General features: G+C 41.8%; 1 protein-coding gene across 5 annotated transcripts in view; it reads right to left on the bottom strand.

Moving 5' to 3' along the window:
• Nucleotides 1-14,922, bottom strand: part of LOC114028477 (transmembrane and coiled-coil domain-containing protein 4-like) — a 109,908-nt gene that overhangs the window by 43,489 nt on the left and 51,497 nt on the right. For 3 of the 5 annotated variants that reach the window (XM_027842718.1, XM_027842717.1, XM_027842719.1), the window contains one exon: nucleotides 14,824-14,908. In XM_027842718.1, the coding sequence (XP_027698519.1) occupies nucleotides 14,824-14,908 (85 nt within the window). Of the gene's footprint in view, nucleotides 1-13,546; nucleotides 14,682-14,823; nucleotides 14,909-14,922 lie in introns of those variants that run through there. The other 2 variants (XM_027842720.1, XM_027842721.1) reach the window with 2 other exon arrangements.

The raw sequence follows: 14,922 nt of genomic DNA, 5'->3' as shown, positions 1-14,922 counted from the left end.
TCTCCAATCCATTCTTTACATAGGTACCAAATGAATATTCCCCAAACCAACTCCTTACTCAAAAATGGCTCCCCATTGCCTCTAGGACAAAATACAAAAATCCTCAGACTGTCATTTAAAGCCCCCCCCACAATATGGCTCCCACCTACCTTTCTATTTTTCATGTTAGTCCCTTTTCACACACTCTTTATTCCAGGTAAAGTGGCCTGTTAGCTGCTGTCTGAAAAAGAAATTCCATCTTCCTCATGTGGAAATATGTTTACATTGATTGCACATGTATAACCTATATCAGATTGCTTGCCATCCTGGGGAGGGGAAAGGCGAGGGAAAGAGGGAGAAAAATTTGGAACTCATAATCTCATAAAAAATGAATGTTGAAAACTACCTTTATACGTAATTGGAAAAAATACTATTTACTTAAAAAAAAAAAGAAATTATATCTTCTCCCTGGTTATACATGTCTGGAATGCTCTTCCTTTTCTCCTCCACCTTGCAGGATCCCTAGCTCTTTCTGAAACACATCTCAGATGCTACCTCCCACATAAGACCTTTCTTGCTCTCCCGTCTCCCTGGTTATTAGCATTCTCTCCTTCTTGATAGTACTTGATATTACTTTGCATGTATTTGACATTTAATTACTTGCATGCACACTTGCAGATATCCCATACCTCCCCACTGCCCTCTGTGTGATGTTAATTTCCAATTCTTTGTAGACCATAGTATTCCATGCAGATGTGGAATACAGCAGATGCTTCCATACAATAGCACTAATGGAATGTTGGTTTTAAAAAAGATAGGCTTTTGTTTCCAAGAGAATCATGGGGGGACTGGTAGAGAATTAAAGGGATCTTTGCAATCTCCTGAAGGGTAATTCAGCTATCTCACCTTCTCCTGTTCAATGCTGAGACCAACTCATTGTCCATCTTTCTGCTCTCCTAGATATATACACGCTTACATATATACACACATAAATACATTCACACACACACACATGAATGGACAAGTGGTACAGGCCATCAATCCAAATCTATGTCCTAATCTGGGCAAGGGATGGGAGGCTCTAACGTAGGACCAATGAGGAACTTTGAAGATGAGCAGAGTAAAAGACAACATTAGGGAAATGCATGACAGATGGCTGCTCTTGTGGCAAGGAAAGTCAGGTGAATGGCCAGAATGCTCTAGTGCAGGAGTGGGGAACCTGCAGTCTTGAGGTCACATGTGGCCTTCTAGGTCCTTGGGTGCGGCATTTTGACTGAGTCCAAGTTTTATAGAACAAATCCTTTTATTAAGGGGATCTGTTCTGTGAAGTTTGAATTCAGTCACAGGGCCCCACTTGAGGACCTAGAGGGCCACATGTGGCCTTGAGGCCACAGGTTCCCCGCCTCTGGTCTAGTGGTACCCTTGAAATGTCAGGAGAAAGCAAGGAAGGCATGGTGAAAGGCCATGAATGAGAGTGTTGCACCCGATGGCTAGGCATGGATAGATTGAGATCTGTGGCACTGGAGGGCACTTCCAAATCAATGAGATCACATATCCTTGGAGTACCTGAGCATTTGAGAGCACATGTGTTGTAGCCCCTTGCTAGAATGGAAACTCCTTGAGGGCAGGCACTGTTTCATTTTCTATCTTTGTATCCTCAGTGCCTAGCACTGTGCAATGCACATGGCAGACATTCAATAAATATTTGTTGAATTGAACTGAATGACTTGGGTGACTGTTGGAAGTTTTTCCTGTTCTGCGGAGCTGTCACCCCTCTCCCTGATACTTTGACTCTTTATTCTGCCACCTGGGGCCAAGCAGAAAATTTGGCTCATTCCCTACTGCCTACAAACATTCCCATTCTCCCTGATCCTGAAAAAAAAAACCCTCACTTCATCCTTCCATCCTTGCTGTCATCCTATATCTCTTCTGCCCTTTGTAGCTGAACTCCTCAAAAAGACCATCTGCTTTCTCTCCTCTCATTCTCTTCTTAAACCCTTACAATGTGGTGTCCAACCATATCATTCCACTGACGTGTCTCTCTCCAAAGTTACTAATGATTTCTTCGTTGCCAAATCCAACGGCCTTTTCTCAATCCTCATTCCCCTTGACTTCTCTCTAGTCTTTGACAGTGTTGATCTCTCTTCCTTAACACTTTTTACTCTCTTAGGTTTTTGGGACATCTCTCTCTTCTGGTTCTCCTCCTACCTCTTGGACCGCTTCTTCTCAGTCTCCCTTTCTGGATCCTCCCCCAGATCATGCCCTCTAACCATAGGTGTCCCTCAGGGCTCTGTCCTGGGCCCTCTTCTCTTCTCCCTCTATACTATTTCACTTGGAGATCTCATCAGCTCCCATGGATTTAATGACCATCTCTATGCTGATGATTCTCAAATCCTGCCCCAACCCCTCTGCTGATCTCCAATCTTGCATCTCCAACTGCTTTTCAGACATCTCAAACTGGATGTCTAAGAGACTTCTTAAACTCAATATGGCCAAAACAGAACTCATTATTTGCCCCCCACCCCCATCCTTCTCTCCCTCCTACCTTTCCCTATTATTGTAGAAAGCAACCTCATCCTCCCAGGTCCTCAGGCTCCCACCCAGGAGTCATCCTGGATTCCTCATAATCTCTACCCTGCCCCCATATCCAAGCAGCCGCCAAGGCCTGCTGTCGATGTCACCTCTGGACCATCTCTTGAATATGTCCCCTTATCTCCTCTGACACTGCCACTACACTGGTGCAGACCCTCATCACTTCTCACCTGGATTATCGTAATAGCTGCAGGTGGGTCTGTCTGCCTCAGGTCTCTCGCACTCCAATCCATCCTCCATTCAGCCACCAAAGTGATTTTCCTAAAGCACAGGTCACTCCCCTACTCAATAAACTGCAGTGGCTCCCTATCACCTTCAGGATTAAATACATCTGGCATTCAAAGCCCTTCCTAACTTGGCCCCCTCCTGCCTTTCCAGACTTTTTACTCCTTACTCTCCTTCATGTACCAATGATTCTGGATTCCTGGATGTTCCAGAAAGAAGACTTTCCATGTCTTTTCTCTGGCTGTCTTCTGTCTCTCCTCATTTCTGACTACTGATCTCCCTGGCTCCCACCTTCTACAGGAAATCTTCCCTAACCCCTCTTAATTCCACTACCTTCCCTTTGTTAACGGTTGTTGAGTTGTTTTCAATTGTGTCTGACTTTTCGTGACCCCATTTGGGGTTTTCTTGTCAAAGATACTGGAGTATCTTTGCTTGTTAGTTCCTTCTCCAGCTCATTTTGTATATGAGGAAACTGAGGCAAAGAGGGTTGAGTGACTTGCCCAGGGTCACATAGCTACTAAGTGTCTGAGGCCGGGATTTGAACTTGGGAAGATAAGTCTCCCTGACTCTATCCACTGCACCATTATTTCCTATGTATCCCGTCTATGGCTTTCTTAGTATATATTTGAATGTTGTCTCTCTCATTAGACTGTAAGTTCCTTGAGGGCAGGGATTGCCTTTTGCCTTTTTTTTTGTATCCTCAGCACTTAGCACAGTGCCTGGCACATAATAGGTACTTAATAAATGTTTATTGATTGATTGCTACTACTCTAGTGCAGGCCTTCACCACTTCAGGCCTGGACTATTGTAACAGCCCTTTTCCATGTGGCAGCCCTTCAGATAATTAAAAGCAGTAGTCATTTTCCCCCCTGTCCCAATAAGTATGTCCTTCACCAGAGGAAATATCACTTCCCTCCTCTTTCCTTCAACTTATCCTCATAGGATCATGGGGGTTGGGGGGGGAGGTTGGTGAGCAACATACTAATCCACCCCCCCCATGCAAGTTAGGCAAATTTTTCCATAAAAGGTATGGAAATTGTCCTTGAGACTTCATTGGTTCAGAGGACAAAAGGCCCAGGCGTTTGAGATCATTCCCAGGTAGTCTGAGTATAAAACAGCAAGGAGGTGCTTGCCACAGGCAGTCTCTGATGTTTGGCTGATGGACCACAATGGGAAACTGAAAGGCAGGGGATCTTTGCTTGGCTGAATCAACTTACGAGGTCGTCAATGCCGATCCTTCTCCTGCAATGGCTAAGTGAATCTCTTTTTGCAATCTGTTCAAAGACCTGTGAGGATCTCCTTTTGTTCCAATATCAAACATAAGCCACCAGGGGCCTGGCTACAGCCAAGAATGGGGGGCTTCCGGTTTCCATTTCACCCTGTTTGATCCCTAGCTTGTCATCATTCATCTAAAAATGCATTTTGATGAGAATGGTTTTGGTGATATTATGAAATTATACAGGAGCCTGTCAGAAGGTAGCCATAACTCTGAGGGTCAGCAGGGCTCATGTTTCAGAAAGTAAATGCTTTCCAGTCCCCCATCTGTAACACAGCTTTTTTCTATTTGCATCAACCAACAGGACTTCACTCAATTATTCCCCAAGAAAGAAAATGGAACATCGGAAATGCAAAGTGGTTTTGGGGGCTATCTGAAGAAAGATCTATGAGCCCACCTGGAGCCATTTAGGAAGCCCACCAGGAGGACTGAATTAAAATTATGCACTTTCAAATGGATCAAGGATGTTATTTATCCATGCTGAGAGGAAGCTGTGGGCTCACATCCCTGCTGATGCAGCCATGGCCAGATGTGTCTGCAGCTGGCTCTGATCAATGGGAAGGCACAGAAATCTCCAGGCACCCCTATCTCAGCAGAAGGGAGACTTCCTTAAAGGAGTCTGAGATCAAGGGCAAAGATGGAGGTGGAAGAGGGAGGGTGAATGAAGACATAGCTCACCACCCACTTTAGAAAGGGGAAGTTATTACATCAGGCCAAGTCAGAGGGAAGGCTAGTGAGTGGATGGAAAGAAACTTGGATTTTATGACTCCGTTCATCTCCCCGGGGATTTGAAGATGGCTGGATGACTGATATGGGAGGAGATGCCCAGACAACATCCCAGCCATGGTGTTTTTCCCATTTTGGAAGCTTAGCAGAGTACTGACACAGCATTCTTGTGATGCCCAGGCACTGGACCCCAAATTGTCCTGTGTTGCCAAATGATTCATTTTTCAGCCCCTAAAATACAAGCCTCTTGTTTCTGAGACACAGTTCAGTAGAGTGGATGGAGCAGTAAAGACACCTGGCTTAGAGACCAGCTAGGTGTGTGTTTGTAGGCAAGCTTGAGCCTTGGTTTCTGTGTCTCTAGAATAGGGATATATAAAACCTGTAGAACGACTTCGCAAGGACAATGTGAGAAAAGCTTTTAGTAAACCCTAAATGCTTCAGAAACATGAGCTATGAAAGAGTGTATTTCTTCTTTTTTCTAACAATGAAAGCTGTCCAACTGTGGAAACAATCCATCTTCCACAAACCTGCCAAAGTGGTTTTCTTAAAGGGTACATTTAACCATGTCATCCCCCAACTCGATAAACCCTGGTGGCTCCTTATTGCCTTTAGAATAAACCAGGGGTGGGGAACCTGTGGCCTTCTAGGTCCTGAAGTGTGGCTCTTTGACTGAATCTAAACTTCACAGGAAAAAATCCCCTTAATAAAAGGATTTGTTCCATAAAACTTGGATTCAGTCAAAAGGCTGCACCCAAGGACCTAGAAGGCCACATGTGGCCTCCAGGTCACAGGTTCCCCACCCCAGGATAAACTATCGACATCTTTGTTTGTGTTCTAAAACATGACCTGGCCCCTACCTCTTTTTCCAGATTAGTTAAGCTTTAATAGCTTAAAACTGCATTAAGACTTTTGGAACATCCCTTACATTACTCCCTTTCCTGTCCACTGTGGTCCAGCTGGACTAGCCTTCCCTTTCTGTTCCTTCACTCAACTTCTCCAACACTGTACATATCTTGTAGGAACAATTATTTACATGATATGAGCTCCTTGAAGGCAGGGACCATGTTTTTGCCTTTCTTTGTATCCTTAGCATTGAACACAGTGCCTGGTATACAGCAGGTGCTTAACATATGCTTGCTGACTATTGACTGACTCTGTTTTCCATTCCTTTGCCCTGGCCATTCTCCATGCTTGCAATGCCCTCTCTTCTCATTTCACCTCCTTCTAAATTGAGTTCAAGCACCACTTTCTGCATGAAACCTTTCCTGATTCCCCTCCCCCCCACCCCCACTCTAGCTGTTAGGGCTTTCCTCTCCCTAACCACTATATATATTACATGTATGGGTTGGTATGTATGCAGATACATATACATACATACATATATACATACATCTCTCTCTCTCTCTATATATATACATATATATGTAGAGAGACAGAGAGATGGATAGATGGATGGATGGATGGATGGATGTATCGATAGATACTTTCTCCTCCTGTGGAATGTAAACTTCTTGAGAGCAGAGACTATTCATCTTTTGTCTCTGTATCCCTAGTGCCTAGCCCAGTGCCTGGCACATTGTAAGCACTTAAGAGATGAATGTTGATTGCCTGATGGATGGGCCGCCTCAGCAGTAGTTATTTCCATGAATCCTCAATAATAAGCATTGTTCTGTGGAAAGTTTGTCATTTACAACTAACATTCTGTAAAGGCAAGTGTGTAAGGCCTAGAATTAGCTCTGCAGGGTGAACAAAGGCTTCAGAGGTGTAATGGCCCAATGAGTAAGGAATGTATATTAATGTATATTAATTTCCTGTAAAGGCCTGAATTAAGAATTGGTTCTCTTAGTTAAACAACAGCACAGAAGGTCATAAGAAATTGGCTGGTGGTTTCTACCTAGCTTGTGGGGAGGGGACTGAATGACCATGGAAACAGAAGATAGCATTTCAGGAATGTATTTCATTGGCTCTTTTAAAACGATGGCTTGTGGGGCTGTGTAGAGTGGCTTCAGAGAGTGTTCATTAAAAAAAAAAAAGACAAACTATTAACAAGTACATGGAAGAATGCTCTAAATCACTAATAATAAGAGAAATGCACATTAAAACAATCCTGGGGTTTCATTTGTCATCCAGAAAACTGACAAAGATGACAAAGTGATGAGAAGAGTGAATGTTTGAGGGGTTGTGGGAAGGCACACTGGTACATTGTTGGTGGAGCTGTGAATCAGTACAACCATTTTGGAAGACAATTTGGAAATACACAAATAAAGTGACTAAAATGTCCATAGCCTTTGACCTTGAGATTCCATTAATGGGCTTCTTTCCAGAGTGTGCTTGTAAATGATTTATAATTGGCTTTCTAAAAAGGCATAATATGCTTCTAAGTTTAATCTGCATTATTAACATTTCCTCCATCATTTTCTTAGACAATCAATAAAATAAATATATTAAAATAAAATAAAATAAACCAACAAAATAATAAATTAAATCCTGATCTAGCATTTGCTGATTTCCAAGGTGCAAAAGATCACACTGAAAATTTAATAATTGGCTAGTGAGCTGGCATGAGCTGATTCTAGCATATCCCTCCTTGTACCCCGAGGAGGCCACTGATAAGAAGAAAGTACCCATATACGCCAAAGTACTCACAGCAGTAGTGTTTGTGATAGCAAAGAACTGGAAACAAAGTAGATGTCCATTGACTGGAAACGGCTAAACAAATTGTGGTACATGAATGTAATGGAGTATTTGTTATTATTTTTCAGATGTTTCAGTTGTGTCTGACTCTTTGTGACCCCATTTGGGGTTTTCTAGGCAAAGATACTTGAGTGGTTTGCCAGTTTATTCTTCAGCTCATTTGATAGATGAGGAAACTGGGGCAAACAGGGTTAAGTGACTTGCCGAGGGTCACACAGCTAGGACGTGTCTGACACGGAATTTGAATTCAGGTTTTCCTGATTCCAAGTCCAATACTCTATCTACTGCGCCACCTAGTGGCCCAAATGAAATGTTACTATGCTGTAAGAAATGATGTATGTGGTCAGGTGATGAATACAGAGAAGCATAGGAAGATCTATAAGAACTGATGCAGAGGGAAGTAAGTAGAACTAAGAGAACGACATATACAATGGCTACAACAACGTAAATGGAAAGAACAACCACACACAAAGGAAAAGTGAATGTTGCAAAATGAGAAAGAACAAGCATGACTCATGAGAAGAGATTTAAGAAGGCATCCCCAACCCCATCCTCTTTGCAGAGGGTGGAGATCAACAAGTGCTATACACTGTACAAGTTTTCAGACTTCTTTCAGTGTATTGATCAGTTTATGTTGTTGTTTTTCTTCTTCTTTTAACCTTAAAAAATTCTATTTGTTATATGGGATGTTTTTTGGGGATGGTTTGGGATACTAACTGGAGTAGACTGTGGTGTTAAAAAAATAGACATCAATAAATACTTTTAAAACAAAATCCCAACATGACCAGTGGCCATCTTTTTGACAAGAAGTGGTTATCAGGAGGTCACTGGTCGTAGACCAAGAACTGGAAGGGATCTTAGAGGTCATCGAGCCCAATCTTATTATATAGAGAAGGAAACTGAGGACCTGAAAGGCTAAGCAATTTGTCCACTTCTATAACAATGACGTCAAACTCAAATAGAAAAAGATCCCTGCAGGCCACCACAAATTAACATTATCCACATCATATTGTATTTTTATTTACTTCGTCAAACATTTCCCAATGACATTTTCATCTGGTTCTGGCTGGGGAGTTTCGTGGGCTCTGTAGAGCTCCACCAGCATGAGTTTGACACCTCTTTTCTAGAAGGAAATAACAGAGATGGGATTCATACTCAGGTCTTCTGATCCCAAACTCAGAGCTTTTCTCACTGTACCACATTCCCTCTTAGATGATGCCCCCAACCACTCTGGCAGGAAGCATTTTTAGGGAATTAAAATGCAGCATGGTGTAGAGGACAGAGAGCTGGTTTCAGAGTTCAAGTCCTGGGTTTAAGTTCTGACACTGACACATCCTGGGCAAATCACTTAACCTCTTAGTGCTTCTCTCTAATCAATTAACTAACCAGCATTTATGTAGTGCCAGGCACTAGAGATATAAAGACAAAAAATGAAACAGATCCTTGACCTCAAAGACCTCATATTCTAATGGGGGAGACATCTCCTGCATATGTAGATGTAGTCAAAATACATAAAAAGTTGAGACATGGTCATCTCTGGAGGAAGGCTGTTCCAACAGAGGGGATCAGAGAAAGAGTCTATCCAGAGAAAGAATGGATAAATGAAGTATATATAGAATGATTATATATATTATATATATATGTATACACACACATACTTGTGTCTAATGGTAGCCATCTCTAGGGCAGGATGGGGGAAGGGGGACAAGGAAGAAAAAAAGAAAAAAGTTACATGATAACTTTATTATATATTTAAAAGGAATAGCAAGTTGTACATAATAGATTTGCAATTTCATACGCAATCATCTTTTTTATTCTACTAGGTTATGGAAATTCTTGTTTTACTTTATAAATTAAAAATAAAATATAGATATTTTTTCAAAGGCAAAAAGAAAAGTAGCATTTGGAGCTGAGCTGAAAGAAATTAGGGATTCTAGGAGGTGGTGATGAGGAGGGAGAGCATTGTAGGCATGGAGGGACGGTGAGTGCAGAGACATGGCGATGGTGTGTCATGGGAGAGGAACAGCACATAGGCCCACACAGATGAACCACAGAGGATGAGGAGGGAAATAAGGTATAAGAAGACTAGAAAGGTAGGAAAGAGACAAGTTGGGAAGAGCTCTGAATGCCAAATAGAGGAGTTTATAGTCGATCCTACAGATAATAGGGAATTATTGGAATTTATTGAGTAGGGGAGTGACATGTCAGGCCTGAGCTTCACGAAAATCACTGTGGCAGTTGGACTGTACTGGGGGATGGAGTTGAGGCAGGGAAACCAATTAGGGAGTTGTTGTAATAGTCCCGACGAGAGGTGACAAGGGCCTGCGCCAGGGTCGGGGTTGTATGAGTGGAGAGAAGCAAATGGGTGTGAGAGATGTCATGGAGGCAGAAACATCAAGATGTGGTAAATGAGTGGACAGTCAGGAGGAGTGAGAGTGGGGAGTTGAGGACGGATGACTGGAAAGATGGCAGTGCTGTTGACAATTACAGGGAAGTTTGGAAGAGTGATAACTTTTAGGGGGAAGATGATGAGTTCTGTTCTGGCTTGTTGAATCTGAGATGCCCACGGGGCATCCAGGTCAAGATGTCCAAAGAGGCAATTGGTAATTCAAGACTGGAACTCAGGAGGGGAAAGAGAATTCTAGTGCTATATCTGGGATAGATCATCTGCATAGAGATGATAATTAAACATATAAAAACTGATGAGGTCATCAAATGAGAGATTATGAGAAGAAAAGAGAGTCTAGGACAGAGCCTTGGTGGACACCCAAAGTTATGGGGGGGGCCTGGATGAAGATCCAGCAGAGGAGACAGAGAAGGAGCGGTCCGAGAGGTAGGAAGGAAGACTATTATGTTAAAGAAGATTTGTTATTCTGCATTAGTAAAGGGAATTTCCTCATGAGGGAGTTCTATACACCAATGAAATCACAGGATTAGAGAAAAAAAAGGCAGTATAGTCAGATGGCTGATGGGATTGAAAGAGTTTAGGATATAAGGACCTGGAAGGTCTGGGTTCTTCTCCCACACTTCTGCCACTAGCTAGATGTATGACCTTAGGTAAGTAATTTTCCCTCTCCAGGCCTCTATTTCCTCCTCTGTAAATCTAAAATAGGGCAGCTAGGTGGCGCCATAGTGGATAGAGCACTGGGCTTGGAATCAGGAAGATGAGTCTTCCTGAGTTCAAATCCGGCCTCAGACATTTACTAGCTGTGGGATCCTGGTTAAGTCACGTCACCCTGTTTCACTCAGTTTCCTCATCGGTAAAATAAGCTGGAGAAGGAAAGAGCAAACCACTCCAATATCTTGGCCAAGAAAACTTCAAATAGGGTCACAGAGAGTTGGACATGACTGAAAAACAAGTTAAAACCAACAAAAATGAAGATAATAATACTTGCACTACTATACTCGAGTGTGTACATGATTCAGTGCTTGGCACCAAATCTGGTCTGGCACATATGCTAGTTGACTGACTACATGATCAACAAATTCAAAATGAACCTCTTGATCTTTCTCCCCTCTTCCCACCCCTCTTCCTAACTTCCCGATTTCCACCAAGGACACCACATCCTTTCAGTCACTCAGGTTCCCAATCCTGGAGTCACCAGCACCTTCCTTTTCCTTCCATGCCCAGTACCCATCCAATCAATCGCCCAAATTCTGTTGATTCTACCTTCAGGGGACCTTGTGCCGTTTTATTTATCTTTACTTAATTGGCCACAATACACCTTACCTTGACTCCTGCAATAGTTATCTAATTAGTTCTCCTGCCTCCAATCTATCCTCCAAACAGCTGCCCCGAAGATATTTTTAAAGAACAGTTCCGACTAGGTCATTCCCCGGCTCAGGAAGCTTACGTGGGTCCCCACTGCCCTGAGCAGTCAGGAGTCAGAGGAGTCATGACCCAGGGCCGTGTCAGTCTGTCACCCGCAGGAAGAAGCAGAGAATAAAAACAGACAACATTGAAGAGTGAGGTTTTTTTTTTTTTTTTAGCCAATTGGGGTTGAGTGACTTGCCCAGGGTCACATAGCTAGTAAATGTCCGAGGTCTTTGAACTTAGGTCTTCCTGACTCCAGGCCCACTGTGCCACCTACCTGCTTCCAGATAGGTCCCGAATAACTGTGTTGAATGGAATTGACTCTATAGAGATGACAGAAAGCCTTCCTGGCTTATTCCAGCGGCTAGAGAGATTTCTCCCTCTTTTAATGATCTGGCAGTGCAGTGAACTGTTAGATTTAGAGTCAGAAATCCCAGCTAATAATAATAGTTAGCACTTCTGTAGCACTTTAAGGCTCGCAAAGCACTTTTCAAATACTATCTCATTTTACTCTCACAACAATCTTGAGATGTAGGTGCTACTATTATCTCGATTTTATAAATGAGGAAACTGAGGTACATTCTTTCCCCACAGATGGTGATTGCCTAGCTTTGTTTAATCACTGGCATGTGTAATAAGGAGAGGATTGGACTTGGGGTCAGGGGAATCTGGGTTAAAATCCCACCTGTGGCACTATATGGGACCCTGAGCAAATCACTTAACCTCTGCTTCCGTTTCCTCATCTGCAAAACAGGGATAATAATAGTACTGCCTCCCAGGGTTGTTGTAAGGATCAAATTAGACATTTGTAAGGCATTTTGAAAACCTTAAGGTACTATAGAAATCTTAGTTATTTAATGTTATGTTGTAATGTTATTTAATGTTAGCTCTAAGCCTCAGTTTCCTCATTTGTTAAATGGTGATATTAGCACTTGTGCCCTTATAGTTAATATGAACATTGAATGATATAATGTTCATAAAGAATTTTACAAAGCTCAAAGTGCTGTATAAATGTGAGCTATTAATAGTTGATATTTATAATAATTAGGGAAATTGATACAAATATATCCTAGGAGATAAGTGGTTAAAGGGTAGCAAACAGGCAGTTTTCAAAGGAAGAAATTCATGCTATCAATAAACATATGAGAATCATTAATAACTAGAGTTCTTTTCTAATTATTCATTAAAACAACTCTGAAACTTTACACACCCATGAGATGGGCAAAGATAACAAAAAAGGAAAATGGAAATTGCTAGGAGGGACTGTGAGTGGAAGACAAGCACACTAATACATTGTTGGTGGAGCTGTGAATTGGTTCAGTTATTCTAGAAAACAATTTGGAACTATGGCCAACAAGTCACTCAACTGTGCATACCTCTTCCCAAAGATAGGAGGAAAGGACCTATTCACAGAATTTTATAGCAGCCCTTTTTACTATAGCAAAGAACTGGAAACAAAGCCAGTGCCCATCAGTTGGGGAATGGTTAAACACATCATGGTATATAGATATAAAGGAATGTTATTATGCTGTGAGAAATCAGGAGTATGATAACCGGGAGAAACGAATGAATGTAGAGTGAAATGAGTAGAATCAGGAGAACAATTTACAGGATTACCATAATGCAAATACCACAAAATTACTAAAAATACAACTTTGAAAGACTGTGCAGCTTTGAGCAAGGCAGTGATTCATCATGACTTCAGAAGATTGAGGATGAAACATTTTACCCACATATTAGAAGGAAAGTGATAGACTAAAGGTGGAGAATGAGACATGCATTTTCAAATCCGATGGTCAAAAGCTTTGTCATTTGCTCTGCATGATTCCAGTCATTTGTTATAATGGAGGGCAGCTAACTAGCCCAGTGCCTACAATACTGAGCTTGGAATCGGGAAGAAGTGAATTTGAATCCTGCCTCAGACACTTACTAGCTGTGTGACCCTGGGCCAGTCACTAAACTTTTCTTGGCCTTAGTTTCCTCATCAGTAAAATGGGGATAATAATAGCACCTACCTTCCAGAACTGTTAGGAGGATAAAATAAGATAACATATGTAAAGGGTTATTTAATAAATGCTTATTATTTATTTACATTAATTATTACATTATTTGATAAATAATGTAAATAGCTATTATTTTGTTTGGATGGAGGCGTGAGTTAGTGGGATATGAAAGAGATGCAAAAAGATTAAAAGAACATCAATAAGATATTTAAAAATACACAGAAGAAAACAAAAAGATTTCTGAAGGGGATGTGAGCAAAGCCATTTTGTTACTACTGTGTTAAATTTAATACATACTTAAAAAACCTTACGTAACCAAAGTTTATAGTTTCATATACAATCCTCCTATTTTGCTTTTCCGAAATGCTTCTGTTGATTATTGATGGTTAAGTTTATAATTATAAAAAATATTGTTTTAGGTGGGATATGACATGGGCAGCATTAGTTGCTGATGGCTAAGTCCTTCAATACTAGTATCATGCCATAAGATACCCCATGCTTGCATTCCCCAGGTGCCCTATGCCCTAAGACCAGGGTGGGACTCATAGCATAAATTCCAAGAATGGGTCCATCTGTACTCCATATGGACCATAGGCTGCTATTATTTACTCGCTCCACACTCATGTGTTATGTTCGATGCTCATCATTGAGCAATCTTTCCAGGTGATAGGGGCTTGAGCTCAATCACCAGAGCTCAGATACATGACTCTCAGTCCAATTTCTAAGGCATCATGGTCCAGATTCCTTCTTGGGTATACTCTGCATCCTGTCTCTAGATTAACAAAGGACTATGTGAAGTTACCAGGGGGAAACAGAAGCATGCCACATGAGCATATGACTGTATTCCCAAGGTGATCAGCAGCTAGTGCCATTTTAAACAAGCAGAAAATAATAGAAATACCACATTAAACCACCACAATGGCTGCTGCAAGTTTCTTGAAACCATACCAACTATTTATTCCAACACTGTTCCATATACTTCACTTAATCTCACAAAAAAAGAATTAGTTTGACAAGTGTACGCTAGCACTTCATACATAACAAATCTAATTTAAAGACCTATTCTTCTGTGATTTGGGTACACACGCTGCTTTTGAAGCTCACCTTTGATCCACAGCCCCAGCTGTGTTCCTTCATCCCAACTTCTAATATCATAAGAATCACAATTCACAGCCTCTACAACTTTGGGAGAGTATGTGAAGTCATCATTTACCCGATGAGATTTGGTACCTCCAACTCTACTCAGAAGAGTTAAGCCTTTATCAGCCTCCATCTGAACTTCCAGCTTTCAAGAACTGGAGATGCCACTCCAAAATTCCAACTTAGATTGGTGCGGCAACTTGGTATGCACGCTGAAAGGTTGCCAGCCCTGCTATAAGTAAAGGAGTGTCAGTCTCTTTTTTCTTCCTATGTGGGTCCTGATGTGCCAGCAAAGAAGAGAGTCCCTTCCTGGATTGTTTTGGGGGGGGGGGCTTTGGTTATCATCCATTTGCATTCAGCTGAATGAGACTCACCTTTCTCCTGAGCCATCTCTTGCAAACAGAAGTAAATGACTCTTGCTCCCAGGCTGAAGCCAATCAAAGTGACAGGTCGTCTACCCTTAAAGGAACAGA

Source organism: Vombatus ursinus, unplaced genomic scaffold (genome assembly GCF_900497805.2).
Source record: "Vombatus ursinus unplaced genomic scaffold, bare-nosed wombat genome assembly UNPS02014884.1, whole genome shotgun sequence".
Taxonomy (NCBI): domain Eukaryota; kingdom Metazoa; phylum Chordata; class Mammalia; order Diprotodontia; family Vombatidae; genus Vombatus; species Vombatus ursinus.
This window is presented reverse-complemented; position numbering and strand designations above follow the sequence as displayed.